This window comes from Halichoerus grypus, chromosome 14 (genome assembly GCF_964656455.1).
Source record: "Halichoerus grypus chromosome 14, mHalGry1.hap1.1, whole genome shotgun sequence".
NCBI classification, from domain to species: domain Eukaryota; kingdom Metazoa; phylum Chordata; class Mammalia; order Carnivora; family Phocidae; genus Halichoerus; species Halichoerus grypus.
Genome location: NC_135725.1, coordinates 93,606,109 through 93,616,788, shown reverse-complemented (window position 1 = coordinate 93,616,788; position 10,680 = coordinate 93,606,109). Strand labels below are relative to the sequence as shown.

The following is a 10,680-nucleotide window of genomic DNA, read 5'->3' as shown; positions in this document are numbered from 1 at the left end:
AGTTTCAGAGTGTGTGTGTGGGGGGGGGGGGTGAAAGCCCAGCTGGAGTGGTTGTCAGGAAACAAGGGTGGTAGCCCCCAAAGTCCTCATGCCCTGGAGTACCTGTTTAGGAAGGAGCTGGACCAAGCTGTTCAGCTGCTAGCACATCACCACACCTTCCTTAGTTAAGCAGCTTGAGACCTGGGGAAGGTTGGGGTAGCCTGAGGATGGGCTGTGTGGGGAAACCCCGGGCCACCGTGGTCCTCAGCTGGGCCCCTGTGAGGAGGTGGTGGGTGGCCAGGGAGGAAGGAGGGCGGTGTAAAGGACCAAGTAAAGGACCATCCCGTCCTTTAGGCGCTTGGCTCCCCAGCCCCTACTCCGCAGCGCCTCCCACCTCGCGCGTCCTGCACGTTGTCCTGCAGATGGGGGGCCGTTTACGAGGAGCCGCAGCGAGTCCCGCAGAAACCCCAACCTGCAGGGCCCTCCCGCCGGCCCCTCCGCGAGGGGTCGAAAGTCGGGAGCACGGTCCGAGTCGCAGTCCCGGCGTGGGGATGCGAGGCTGGGCGCGAGACCGGGGGCCGCCGGGCTGGTCGCGGGGTCGGAAGCTAGATGCGGGGTCCGGGGCCGGGCGTGGGGTCCGGCGCTGGGTCCGAGCCTAGAACCGGCAGCGGGGAGCAAGGAGCCGAAGTGCGGCCTCCAGCACAAAGCTTCCCGCGAAACTGACGTAGCGCGGGGCGGCCGCGCAGGCGCCGCCCCCGGCCGACCCCTCCCCCGCGCTCCCTCCGCTCCTCAATGCGCCGGCGCACTCTCCCTCCTCCCATTGGCCACGGCGTGGCGGCGCGCGCCGGCAGGCGCAGTGCGCGCCCCGCGATTGGCGGGTCGGCGGCGGGCGGGGGGTGTGTCGGCGCCACGCCCCGCCTCCGGCTCCGCTCGCGGTGGTGCGCGGGGCGGCGGCGGCGGCGGCGGCGGCGGCGGCGTCGGCGGCGGCAGCGGCGGCGCGTGGCAGGTCCGGCGGGCGCGAGGCGGCGGCGGCCCGAGCCCGGCCCAGCCTCGTCCCCCCTGGCCCCGACCCCGGCCCGCCGGCCCGGCCCACCCGGCGCGCCGCGGCGCCGCCCCGGCCCGGCCCCGGTCCCGGCCCGGCGCCTCCCGAGGGAGCGGCGCCGCCGGCCGAGCGCAGGCCCGGCCATGACCGACTTCAAATTGGGCATCGTGCGGCTCGGCCGGGTGGCCGGGAAGGTGAGCGGAGCGGAGCGCGGGGCCGGGGGCCGGAGCGCTGGGCCGGGGCCGCGGGGTCGGGGGGATGCGGGGCCGGGCGGGCGGGCGGGCTGGCTGGCGGCGGGTCCCCGCGGGCCAGGAGGGGGCTGGCGGCCGCGGGCAGCGCAGCGCCCTTCCGAGGCGGCCCGCTCGCTCGTTGGCGAGATAGTCTGCGTGCGTCTCAGTGCCTGGCAGCCCGTAGTGGAGCTTCGCGCAGGGTTCACGCTGCCAGCGGTGGCCGTGTCTGGACGAGCCTCGGTGGGCCTCCCAGAGCAGGGCCTCCCTCTGCTTCTCTCCCTTACCTGGCCCCGCCCTCCGCGTGTTCGAGGCTGGGGCTTCCTGGCACCTGTGGGCATTGAGGCTTGGCTGTTTCCAGGAGCCGGCCGGCCGTGCAGCTGCGCCAGCCACGGACCTTACCCTGGATGGGAACCCTGTTCCCATCACCAGCGGCGGAAGCTTCTGGTGGGAGAGAGGAGCAGAGGCAGTCAGATGAAGGTAAAACCGGCTTAGATCTTAGAAAAAGGCTTTCCAAGCAAGAATGAGACTAGTCCGTTTGGGGGACTGTTTCCTGCCTTTCCTGCAAGAGGAATGTGGCTTTTTACCCCAGGAAGGGTGGGCTCCCCGTCAGCTCTGAGACCCCTTCTCACTCAGTGACTGGTTGTATTAATATCATCCCCTAGAACTGTTACTTGGAACACTTCAGACAGAAAACAAACAATTCAGTGTGTACTGCCACCCATCTTAATACGTAAACGTTAATTGAAACCTTCTGGATGTTCTGCCTCCGTCCAGGGCCCCTTCCTCTCTTCTGCGGAAGCCGCCCTCTCAGATGAGGTTTGTTGGCACGTTAAAACACACGGCTTAGAGGTCAGCCGGCTCAGTGGCACTTACGGTTTAGGCTCATGTGGATGGGAAGTGAAGCCTGATACCCGCTCCTCTGGTACAGTCTTGAGTGGGAAATATCCACCGGCTTTTTGGGGTAGGCTGCCTCATGTAGCCGGAAGGGGCCATTTCTGTCTGTTACTGATACTTTGCTGTGACCCTGAAGGTAACGTTTTGAAACATGGTTAATTTCCAGACCAAGTACACACTGATAGATGAGCAAGATATCCCGCTGGTGGAGGGCTACTCCTTTGAGGTAAGGGTGGCTGTTTCTCTGCTGGCCTGCTTTCAGTCAGTGCCGGGGAGGGTCATGAGGGACGGGTTTTAGCCCCTGTGAGGGCAGCCTGGCTTTCACTGCCCAGTGGAGCCCCACCACCACCACTGTGAGGTTGGTCCTCCCCCACTTTCACCCTGGTGGCTGACTCTTCCTGAAAACAGATCAAATGGTGTCATGTTTGTGATTGAATGTTCACTTGGACAAGCTCTGACTCCCTAGGAGACTGTCCAGTGCCACCTCTCCTTTCCTCCGGCCTGGCCCCACCGTCCCTCCTGTGCCCTGGTGCTCTCCATTCTCTCCTCTGCCTGCGCCCCCCTGCCTCCTGCTGTTCTCCGCTCCATGAGCTGCTGTTCACTGGCCAGTCCTTACCTACCGGCCCCTCCCCTCTGTAGATCCTCCAGAGCCCGCGGACCCACTGCACTTCCATCTCAGCCCCCCATGCTTTCATAGTGCAGATGACCCTTGAACAGCATGAGTTTGAGCTGCACGGGTTAACTTAGATGTGGGTTTGGTTTTTTTGGTTTTGGGGTTTGCTTTTTTTTTTTTTATAAACATACTCCAGTACTTTCTTTTGAAAATGTTTTCTTTTCTCTAGTTTTAACTTCTTGTAAGAATATAGCACACGATACCTGTAACGTACAAAGTATATGTAATTAGCTGTCTCTGTTATTGGTAAGGTTTCTAGTCAAGAGCAAGCTATCAGTAAAGTATCCGAAAGTTAAAAGTCATATGTGGATTTTCAACTGTGTGGGGGTTCAGTGTGTCTTACCCCTATATGTTCAGGGGTCAACTGTTAGTTACTTGTTCAAGGATTTCTCTCACTGAATTGTGGGGTTTTTTCTAAGAATAGGAAAATTTACTTCTCTGTGTGCACAGTATTTTGCAGAGTGGTTTGAGTGTATGCTTGTTGGGATACGGGGCTGGCTTCCATGTCTGGGAGCCTCTGCAGAGCCCTGGGTCCCAGAAATAGGCCTCATATATGTGCCCTGGCTTGTTTGTTTCACTTCATTTCTTTAAGAGGGATTCAAAATGTAGCTGAGAATCGGAGGCTTTTTAACAGACCTTTTCCTTGTTTTTTCTCAGGCCCGGATGGAAGTAGATGCAGATGGAAATGGTGCTAAGATATTTGCATATGCCTTTGACAAAAACCGAGGAAGAGGGTCAGGAAGGCTCCTTCACGAGCTGCTGTGGTAGGTATTTTCCAGCTGCTTGTTTGCCATTTGGGTACTGCGTGAGCCCTGTTGTGTACAGGGTGCATGGAGCCTGTGGAGCAACCTGCCCTTGTTGACAGAAGGTGCTTTCCCCGAGCCCTGCTCCCCCTACCATCCCTCTTACTTACTTTTGTGTCATTGCCAAAACCCAGAGGAATTGCTCATTTGCGTGTTGTACCACTGATGGAGCAGCCTAAAAGTGCACTTTCTGCTCAGCTACTTGCTCCAGACACAGCCCCCTCTGGGGTAGGGTGGGGTCTGCTCCCTCTACCGTGTTCTTGCTGAGCTTGTTAGTGGGATGTGAGGAACGACCAACACCTCTCCTTGGCGTCCATGGTGGAGTTCCAAAATGCTTCGAAATACTCAGGTGAGGTGTTCTCTAGGCTGTGTGTTTGATAGTTGGGGGTTCCATCCTGGCTTCTTGCAGCCTAGCTCTTAAATCAAGGGGCTGAACTGTCAACGTGGTCCATCTTGTTTGGCCACAGACTCACATACTTGGATTCCTCTCAGCAGCCTTGCTCCTGACTGTGTCCATCATTGTGGCGAGGGCCCAGTTCAGATCCCATGGCTGAAGTGTTTGGGAAGGCCGGAGGCGGCTGATTGCGAGAGTTGTCTGTTTCCTAGGGAGCGGCACAGGGGAGGCATTGCTCCGGGGTTTCAGGTGGTGCACCTCAATGCTGTGACTGTGGACAACCGCCTGGACAACCTACAGCTGGTGCCGTGGGGCTGGCGGCCCAAAGCTGAAGAGACATCCAGCAAACAAAGGTGGGTCTCCTCAGGGCCTCCTGAAGCCAGCGGAGGTGCCTCCGGGGGGAAAGCCCTCCTCCAGGCTGTTGTGTTTTCGTTTGTTTTTGTTTTTTAAAGATTTTATTTAGCACCTGGGTGGCTCAGTCGTAAAGCGTCTGCCTTCAGCTCAGGTCACCGAGCCCTGCATCGGGCTCTCTGCTCGGCAGGAAGCCTGCTTCTCCCTCTCACACTGCCCCTGCTTGTGTTCCCTCTCTCGCTGTGTCTCTCTCTGTCAAATAAATAAATAAAATCTTTAAAAAAAAAAAAAAAAAGATTTATTATTTGAGAGAGAGGGAGCGCATATGTGCAAGAGAGAGCGAGGGAGCACAGGGAGAAGCAGGCTCCCCGCTGAGCAGGGAGCCCGACGCGGGGCCGGATCCCAGGATCCCGGGATCATGACCTGAGCCGACAGCAGCTGCTTAACCGACTGAACCACCCTGGCGCCCCATCCTCCAGGCTCTTGTTACCAAGAGGGTTTATGTCTCTACTCTGCGTTCTGATGCTTCTGTGAGAGTGGAGACCTTGGTTATTTTCCCTCAAAGTGTGGGACCCTTGTTTTCTTCATGGGGGTGGGATACCATTTTGATGGTTATATTTTGGGTTGGTTTTCTAATGATTGGCTCTAGTGGGGAGAAGGGTTGTCTGGGCTGGATGCTTGCACATGAGCAGGACTTCTGCCCCATATCCCTGAGAAAAGTTGGACGTCTTTATCTTAAGGATGCCCCTGTACACACACATGCGTCTTTTTGTCATGCTCTTTGTCTAAGCACTTCACCTAGGTAGTGGTTTAAAAGAAGCAAGACATGGAGCAGCTGAGTGGCTCAGTCGGTTAAGCAGCTGCCTTTGGCTCAGGTCATGTTCCCCGGGGTCCTGGGGTCGAGCCCCATGATGGGCTCCCTGCTCAGCAGGGAGTCTGCTTCTCCCTCTGCCCCTCCCCCCTGCTTGTGCTCTCTCGCTTGCTCTTTCTCAAATAAATAAGTAAATTCTTTAAAAGAAGCAAGGCAATGTGGTTTGGGGACTCTGCTGTTCAGCCTCCACCTCTGTGTGGTCCTGAAAACAGTGCTTCTGCTCAGGATAGCATAGGTATCCCACTTGGGCAAGTAGGATGCTGAGAGCAGTTCCCATGGCCCCAAGAACAGCCCAGGTATGAGCTTCATGGAGCCCTTGGGAAGAGCTGGGGAACCAGCAGGATGGGAGTTGGGAGCTGAAATGAGCCAGGATGTTCTTGGCCATGTGTACATCATCTCTGGGCTCACAGGGGCTCTCTGGGGTTTGTGCATGCCCTCGGGCCTCTGGGAAGCCTCTTTCATCAAACAAAACGAAGACAGCGTTATCAAAAGAAGGGTAAGGGCAGCTCAGGAGGCAAATCAATGTCCACAGATTTTCTCCTGGGTTGTCCAGCATGGACACTTGTAAAGTGTGAGCACTGGGACCTGCCCCTACAACACCAGAGAGGTTTCCCCACTGCAGACCTAGAAGGCACTGTCTACCCCTTCACCCAGCAGTGGATCTGCTCCTTCCAGGACCTCTGGGTTATGAAGTCTGTCACTTTAGGCCTTTGTGTGACTCATGGTTTGGCCAACCTGTGGCTGAATGTTACATTTACTCATCTGAACACCCTTTATGGTTATAAGATAACCACAGTTGAGAACACGTTTGGGAAAGGGTCCATTACGCCCCAGGCTACCCTGTCCGGTGGTCTCTGCCGGGTCATGGCCTGGCTGCCCCCATTCTCCGCTAAGCTCCTCCTGGGAAGCCCAGGACTGAGGCTGTGCTCTTGAGGCTCTCTCCTTTGTGACCTCCGAGGAGCTGATCTAGTGGTGCCATCCTTAGTTTTTCCAAGGCTAGGGATTTAGACCCTCAGCAGTGGTCACACCATTTGTGGGTCAGAGCCAGCCTGAGTGCAGCCCGAACTCCCAGCTGGCCTTTATGTGTCCTTCTATTTCTCAGCTGGTGGCCTCCACATGGCTGGTTCTTGTGGTGGGAATCAGCCTGTCTGTGAGGCCAGGAATATGGCACCATGGATTCTCCCAGGCCTGCACATCCCGCCTGGCTTTCCTTCCGTGTGGGGGCCACAAGGGCGGCTCATCTGTTGGGGGTGGGAAGGGCCTCTTTGTCAAGGTGTGTTTTCTTTCCTTGCTGCTTTTAAAAGCTGGCTGGGGCCAAAACTTGCCTCTGTCTTGTAGGACTTCATTGAAGGGCTCAGAAGGCAGCCAGCAGCCTCCTACCTCCTGACTCTTCCCTTTAAAAAACTTTTCTTATTCTGGTAAAATGCATATAAGATTTACCATCTTAACTATTTTTTTTTTAAGATTTATACATATATATATATTTTTAAGATTTTATTTATTTATCTGACGGAGAGAGAGACAGCAAGAGAGAGAACACAAGTAGGGGGAGTGGGAGAGGGAGAAGCAGGCCTCCCGCAGAGCAGGGAGCCCGATGCGGGGCTCGATCCCAGGACCCTGGGATCACAACCTGAGCCGAAGGCAGACGCTTAACGACTGAGCCACCCAGGCGCCCCAAGATTTATATATTTTAGAGAGAGAGTGTGCATGTGTGAGAGTGTACCCAGGGGTGGGTGGGGCAGGAAGGGGCAGAGGGAGGGGAGAGAGAATCTCAAGCAGGCTCGGGCTGAGCGGGAGCTCCATCCCACAATCATGAGATCATGACCTGAGCCGAAACCAAAAGTCAGGCACTCAAGTGACTTCACCACCCAGGTGCCCCCATCTTAACCATTTTTGAATGTTCAGTTCAGTGGCATCGAATACACCCACATGGCTGTAAAACCATCCCCACCATCCATCCATTTTTCAGAACTTTTCCATTGTCCACCCAAACACAGACCCCTCCCCTCCCCAAGCCTCCACCCTCCCGTTCTCCGTTTCTGGATCTGATTTCTCTAGGGCCTCCTGGGAGTAGAATCCTGCAGGATTTGTCTTTTTGTGACAGGCTTATCTCAGCACAATGTCCTCCAGGTCTGTCCGTGGTATTGCCTTTGTCTGGATTTCCATCCTTTTTAAGATTGAATGATAATCCATTATATTTATATACCCCATCTTACCTATTTGTGTGTCGACAACAACAGACACTTGGGTCATTTTCATGTTTTATCTGTTGTGAATAATGCTGCCATGAACATGAGAGTACAAATGTCTCTGTAAGATCCTGCTTTCAGTTTGTTTGAGTATATGCCCAGCAGTGCAATTGCAGGATTGTAGGATAGTTCTATTTTTAACTTTTTGAGGAACCACCATAATGTTTTCCACAGTGTCCACCGTTTTAAATTCCCGCCAACAGTGCGCAAGGGTTCCAGTTTCTCCACATCCTCGCCAATACTTAGTACACTCTGGTTTTTGTTTTGTTTTGTTTTAAGGAATAGTCATCCTAATGAGTGTGAGGTGATATCTAATTGTGGTTTTGATTTGCATTTTCCTGATGATGAGTGATGATGAGCATCTTTTCATGTGCCTGTTGGCCATTTGTATGTCTTTTTATAGAGGAGTGTATTACGGTCTTTTGCCTATTTTTAGAGATTTATTTATTTATTGGGGGGTGGGGGAGGGAGAGAGCGAATCTCAACAGACTTCCCACTGAGCATGGAGCCCAGTGCTGGGCTCAGTCTCAGGACCCTAAGGTCATGACCTGAGCTGAAATCAAGAGACGCTTAACTGACTGAGCCACCCAGGCTCCCTTTGCCTATTTTTAAATCTGGTTGTTTGGTTTTTTTCTTGTTGAGTTATGGGAGCTCTTTATATATTCTGGATATTAATTTCTTATCAAATACATGATTTGCATATATTTTTCCTCATTTTATGGGTTGCCTTTTTAGCTCTGTGGATAGTGCCCTTTTTTTTGTTGTTCTTCTAAGTAAGCTTCAGGCCCAACATGGGGCTTGAACTCATCACCCCAACATCAAGAGTTATGGTCTCTGATGAATCACAGACCTGTACCTCTGAAACAAATAATACATTATATGTTAAAAAAAAAAAAGAGAAGATAGTAGGAAGGGAAAAATGAAGGGGGGGAAATCGGAGGGGGAGACGAACCATGAGAGACTATGGACTCTGAGAAACAAACTGAGGGTTCTAGAGGGGAGGGGGGTGGGGGGATGTGTGAGCCTGGTGATGGGTATTAAGGAGGGCACGTTCTGCATGGAGCACTGGGTATTATACGCAAACAATGAATCATGGATCACTACGTAATGTATGGTGATTAACATAACATAATAAAATTAAATTAAAAAAAAAAAAGACTTATGGCCTCTACCCTACTGACTGAGCCAGCCAGGCGCCCTGAGGTCTTACATTAAAGTTCTTGATCCATTTTGAATTAATTTTTGTATATAACCTAGTCTCTCCAGGCCTGGCCCCCATGGGGGTGGTGGGGTGAAGGGGGTGTTAACCTGCTCCTTTGGAACCCAGCACCAGGGTGGGCTGCTGACTGTCTGCACTTGTCCCACCCAACCTGTGCTCCCGTAGGGACTGTTGGGGCGCCTCAGTTCTAGCGTCGGATGGGATTCTTGAGTTGTAAGCTTCTGGTCCACTAAGGACATAGAGCAGCTCACAGCATCGAAGGGGAGGTGGCCGGGGCAGAAGCAGGTGCCTCTGGGGCCATGAGCAAGGAAAAGGGCTTCGAGGCCATGCTCGGGTGGCCAGACTTGGCCGGGTCCCTGTCCTGAGACCACATGTTCTCTCTGCCTGCCGTGTGCCTGTCAGTCCCAGATTTGGGGGGATTGAGGAGTGAGGTAGACATAGCCCTGCTCTGTACCTTTTAGTGGGTGGATACCTGATGTCACACAGAGATAAGCCCCACTACATAGTGGGGGGGGGGGTGGCCAAAGAAAAGCCAAGTTGTCGTAAAAACCAAGCAAGGGTAATAGTTTGTCCTGGAGTCATGTCATTGTCATGTCCCTGCTTTGACTGTGTCTGGCTGGAGTGTACCGAATCGTCTGCTTTTCCTTTCGAGGGAGCAAAGCTTATACTGGCTGGCGATCCAGCAGCTTCCCACTGACCCCATAGAGGAGCAGTTCCCCGTCCTGAACGTGACCCGGTACTATAACGCCAACGGGGACGTGGTGGAAGAGGAGGAGAACTCCTGCACCTACTATGAGTGCCATTACCCTCCCTGCACGATGATCGAGAAGCAGGTACCAGTGCGGCCGCGAGGGCTGGCCCACACCCCGCCGTCCTAGCCCCTCTCCAGCGTGGCGGCTTCAGCGCATGGGGGTGCCGGGTCCTTTCTGGTTGGGATGTGGCGTCTGCCCCACAGCCGGTCCCCTGGTGCGACGGTGAAGCCATGGTGGTTCTGTGTGTGCTTTCAGCTCCGTGAGTTCAACATCTGTGGGCGCTGCCAGGTGGCCCGGTACTGCGGCTCTCAGTGCCAGCAGAAGGACTGGCCAGCTCACAAGAAGCACTGCCGGGAGAAGAAGCGCCCCTTCCAGCACGAGCTCGAGCCAGAGCGATGACCGGGCTTCCTGAGCTTCCTTGGGCGCAGCAGACACGACTGGTGGTTGACCTGAAGGTGTGAAGAAGCCGGTGACGCGCACCCATGGCCACCACCACGGAGGCCCCTCGTCGTGGGTACTTTGTGTGGGCACAGCGGTGCCCCGCGGTGTTCCGCTCCAAGCAGAGACAGCTGGGGAGGCTCCCACCAGGACGCTTCTCATTATTTATATGTTAATATGTTTGTAAACTCATGTACAGTTTTTTTGGGGGGAGGCAGTGGGAGGGTTAGAAATTACAAATAGAATCATTTGCTGTAATTCTCAAATGGCAAACAGTCGGGCCACATGTTTAAAAAGTCTAAAAAGTGTCACATAGCAGAAGCTTCTCCCGGGCAGCTGCAGCCCCGAAGAGCGCGGCCTGCATGGGGTCGTATCTCCAAGGCACAGTAAAGGGGTGGAATCATCGAGTGCCTCAGCCGTTCTGTGCTCTCCTTTTTGCCTTTAATGCCGTCGAGGTTTATTTTGGAGTGAATCAAGGTGGTCCGGGTGTGGGGGGTGGGGGTTGCCTTTATTCCTGGGTTGAGAGAGAGGAGGCAGGCAGGGAACGTGAGACCAGACTGTGCTTGTCCCGTGGCAGGAGTTCCTGGGGGTGTTGGAGTAGGCAGCCCCATTTAGTGGGCATGGAATGTTCTCGGCCCTGGCACAGGTAAATTCTCACCTGGATTCATGCACTGAGTGGCGGAGCTTCTGCCCAGCAGACCTCCTGAGGTCCTGCCTGTGCATTGGAGTAGCCAGGGTGAGTGAGTGCTGCCTCCCTGTCTACTCTGCTGGGCTCCCTCGCCCTT

The 10,680-nt window shown here is 54.6% G+C and overlaps 1 protein-coding gene across 1 annotated transcript; it reads left to right on the top strand.

The window, feature by feature from the left end:
• The first annotated feature begins 1,073 nt into the window (after nucleotides 1-1,073).
• ZMYND19 (zinc finger MYND-type containing 19) lies at nucleotides 1,074-10,310 on the top strand. The gene is made up of 6 exons (XM_036064979.2): nucleotides 1,074-1,215; nucleotides 2,312-2,371; nucleotides 3,476-3,582; nucleotides 4,228-4,368; nucleotides 9,358-9,538; nucleotides 9,713-10,310. Exons 1-6 carry the CDS (start codon nucleotides 1,165-1,167, stop codon nucleotides 9,854-9,856), a joined length of 684 nt encoding a protein of 227 aa, XP_035920872.1. The 5' UTR covers nucleotides 1,074-1,164; the 3' UTR covers nucleotides 9,857-10,310.
• Nucleotides 10,311-10,680: the final 370 nt, after the last annotated feature.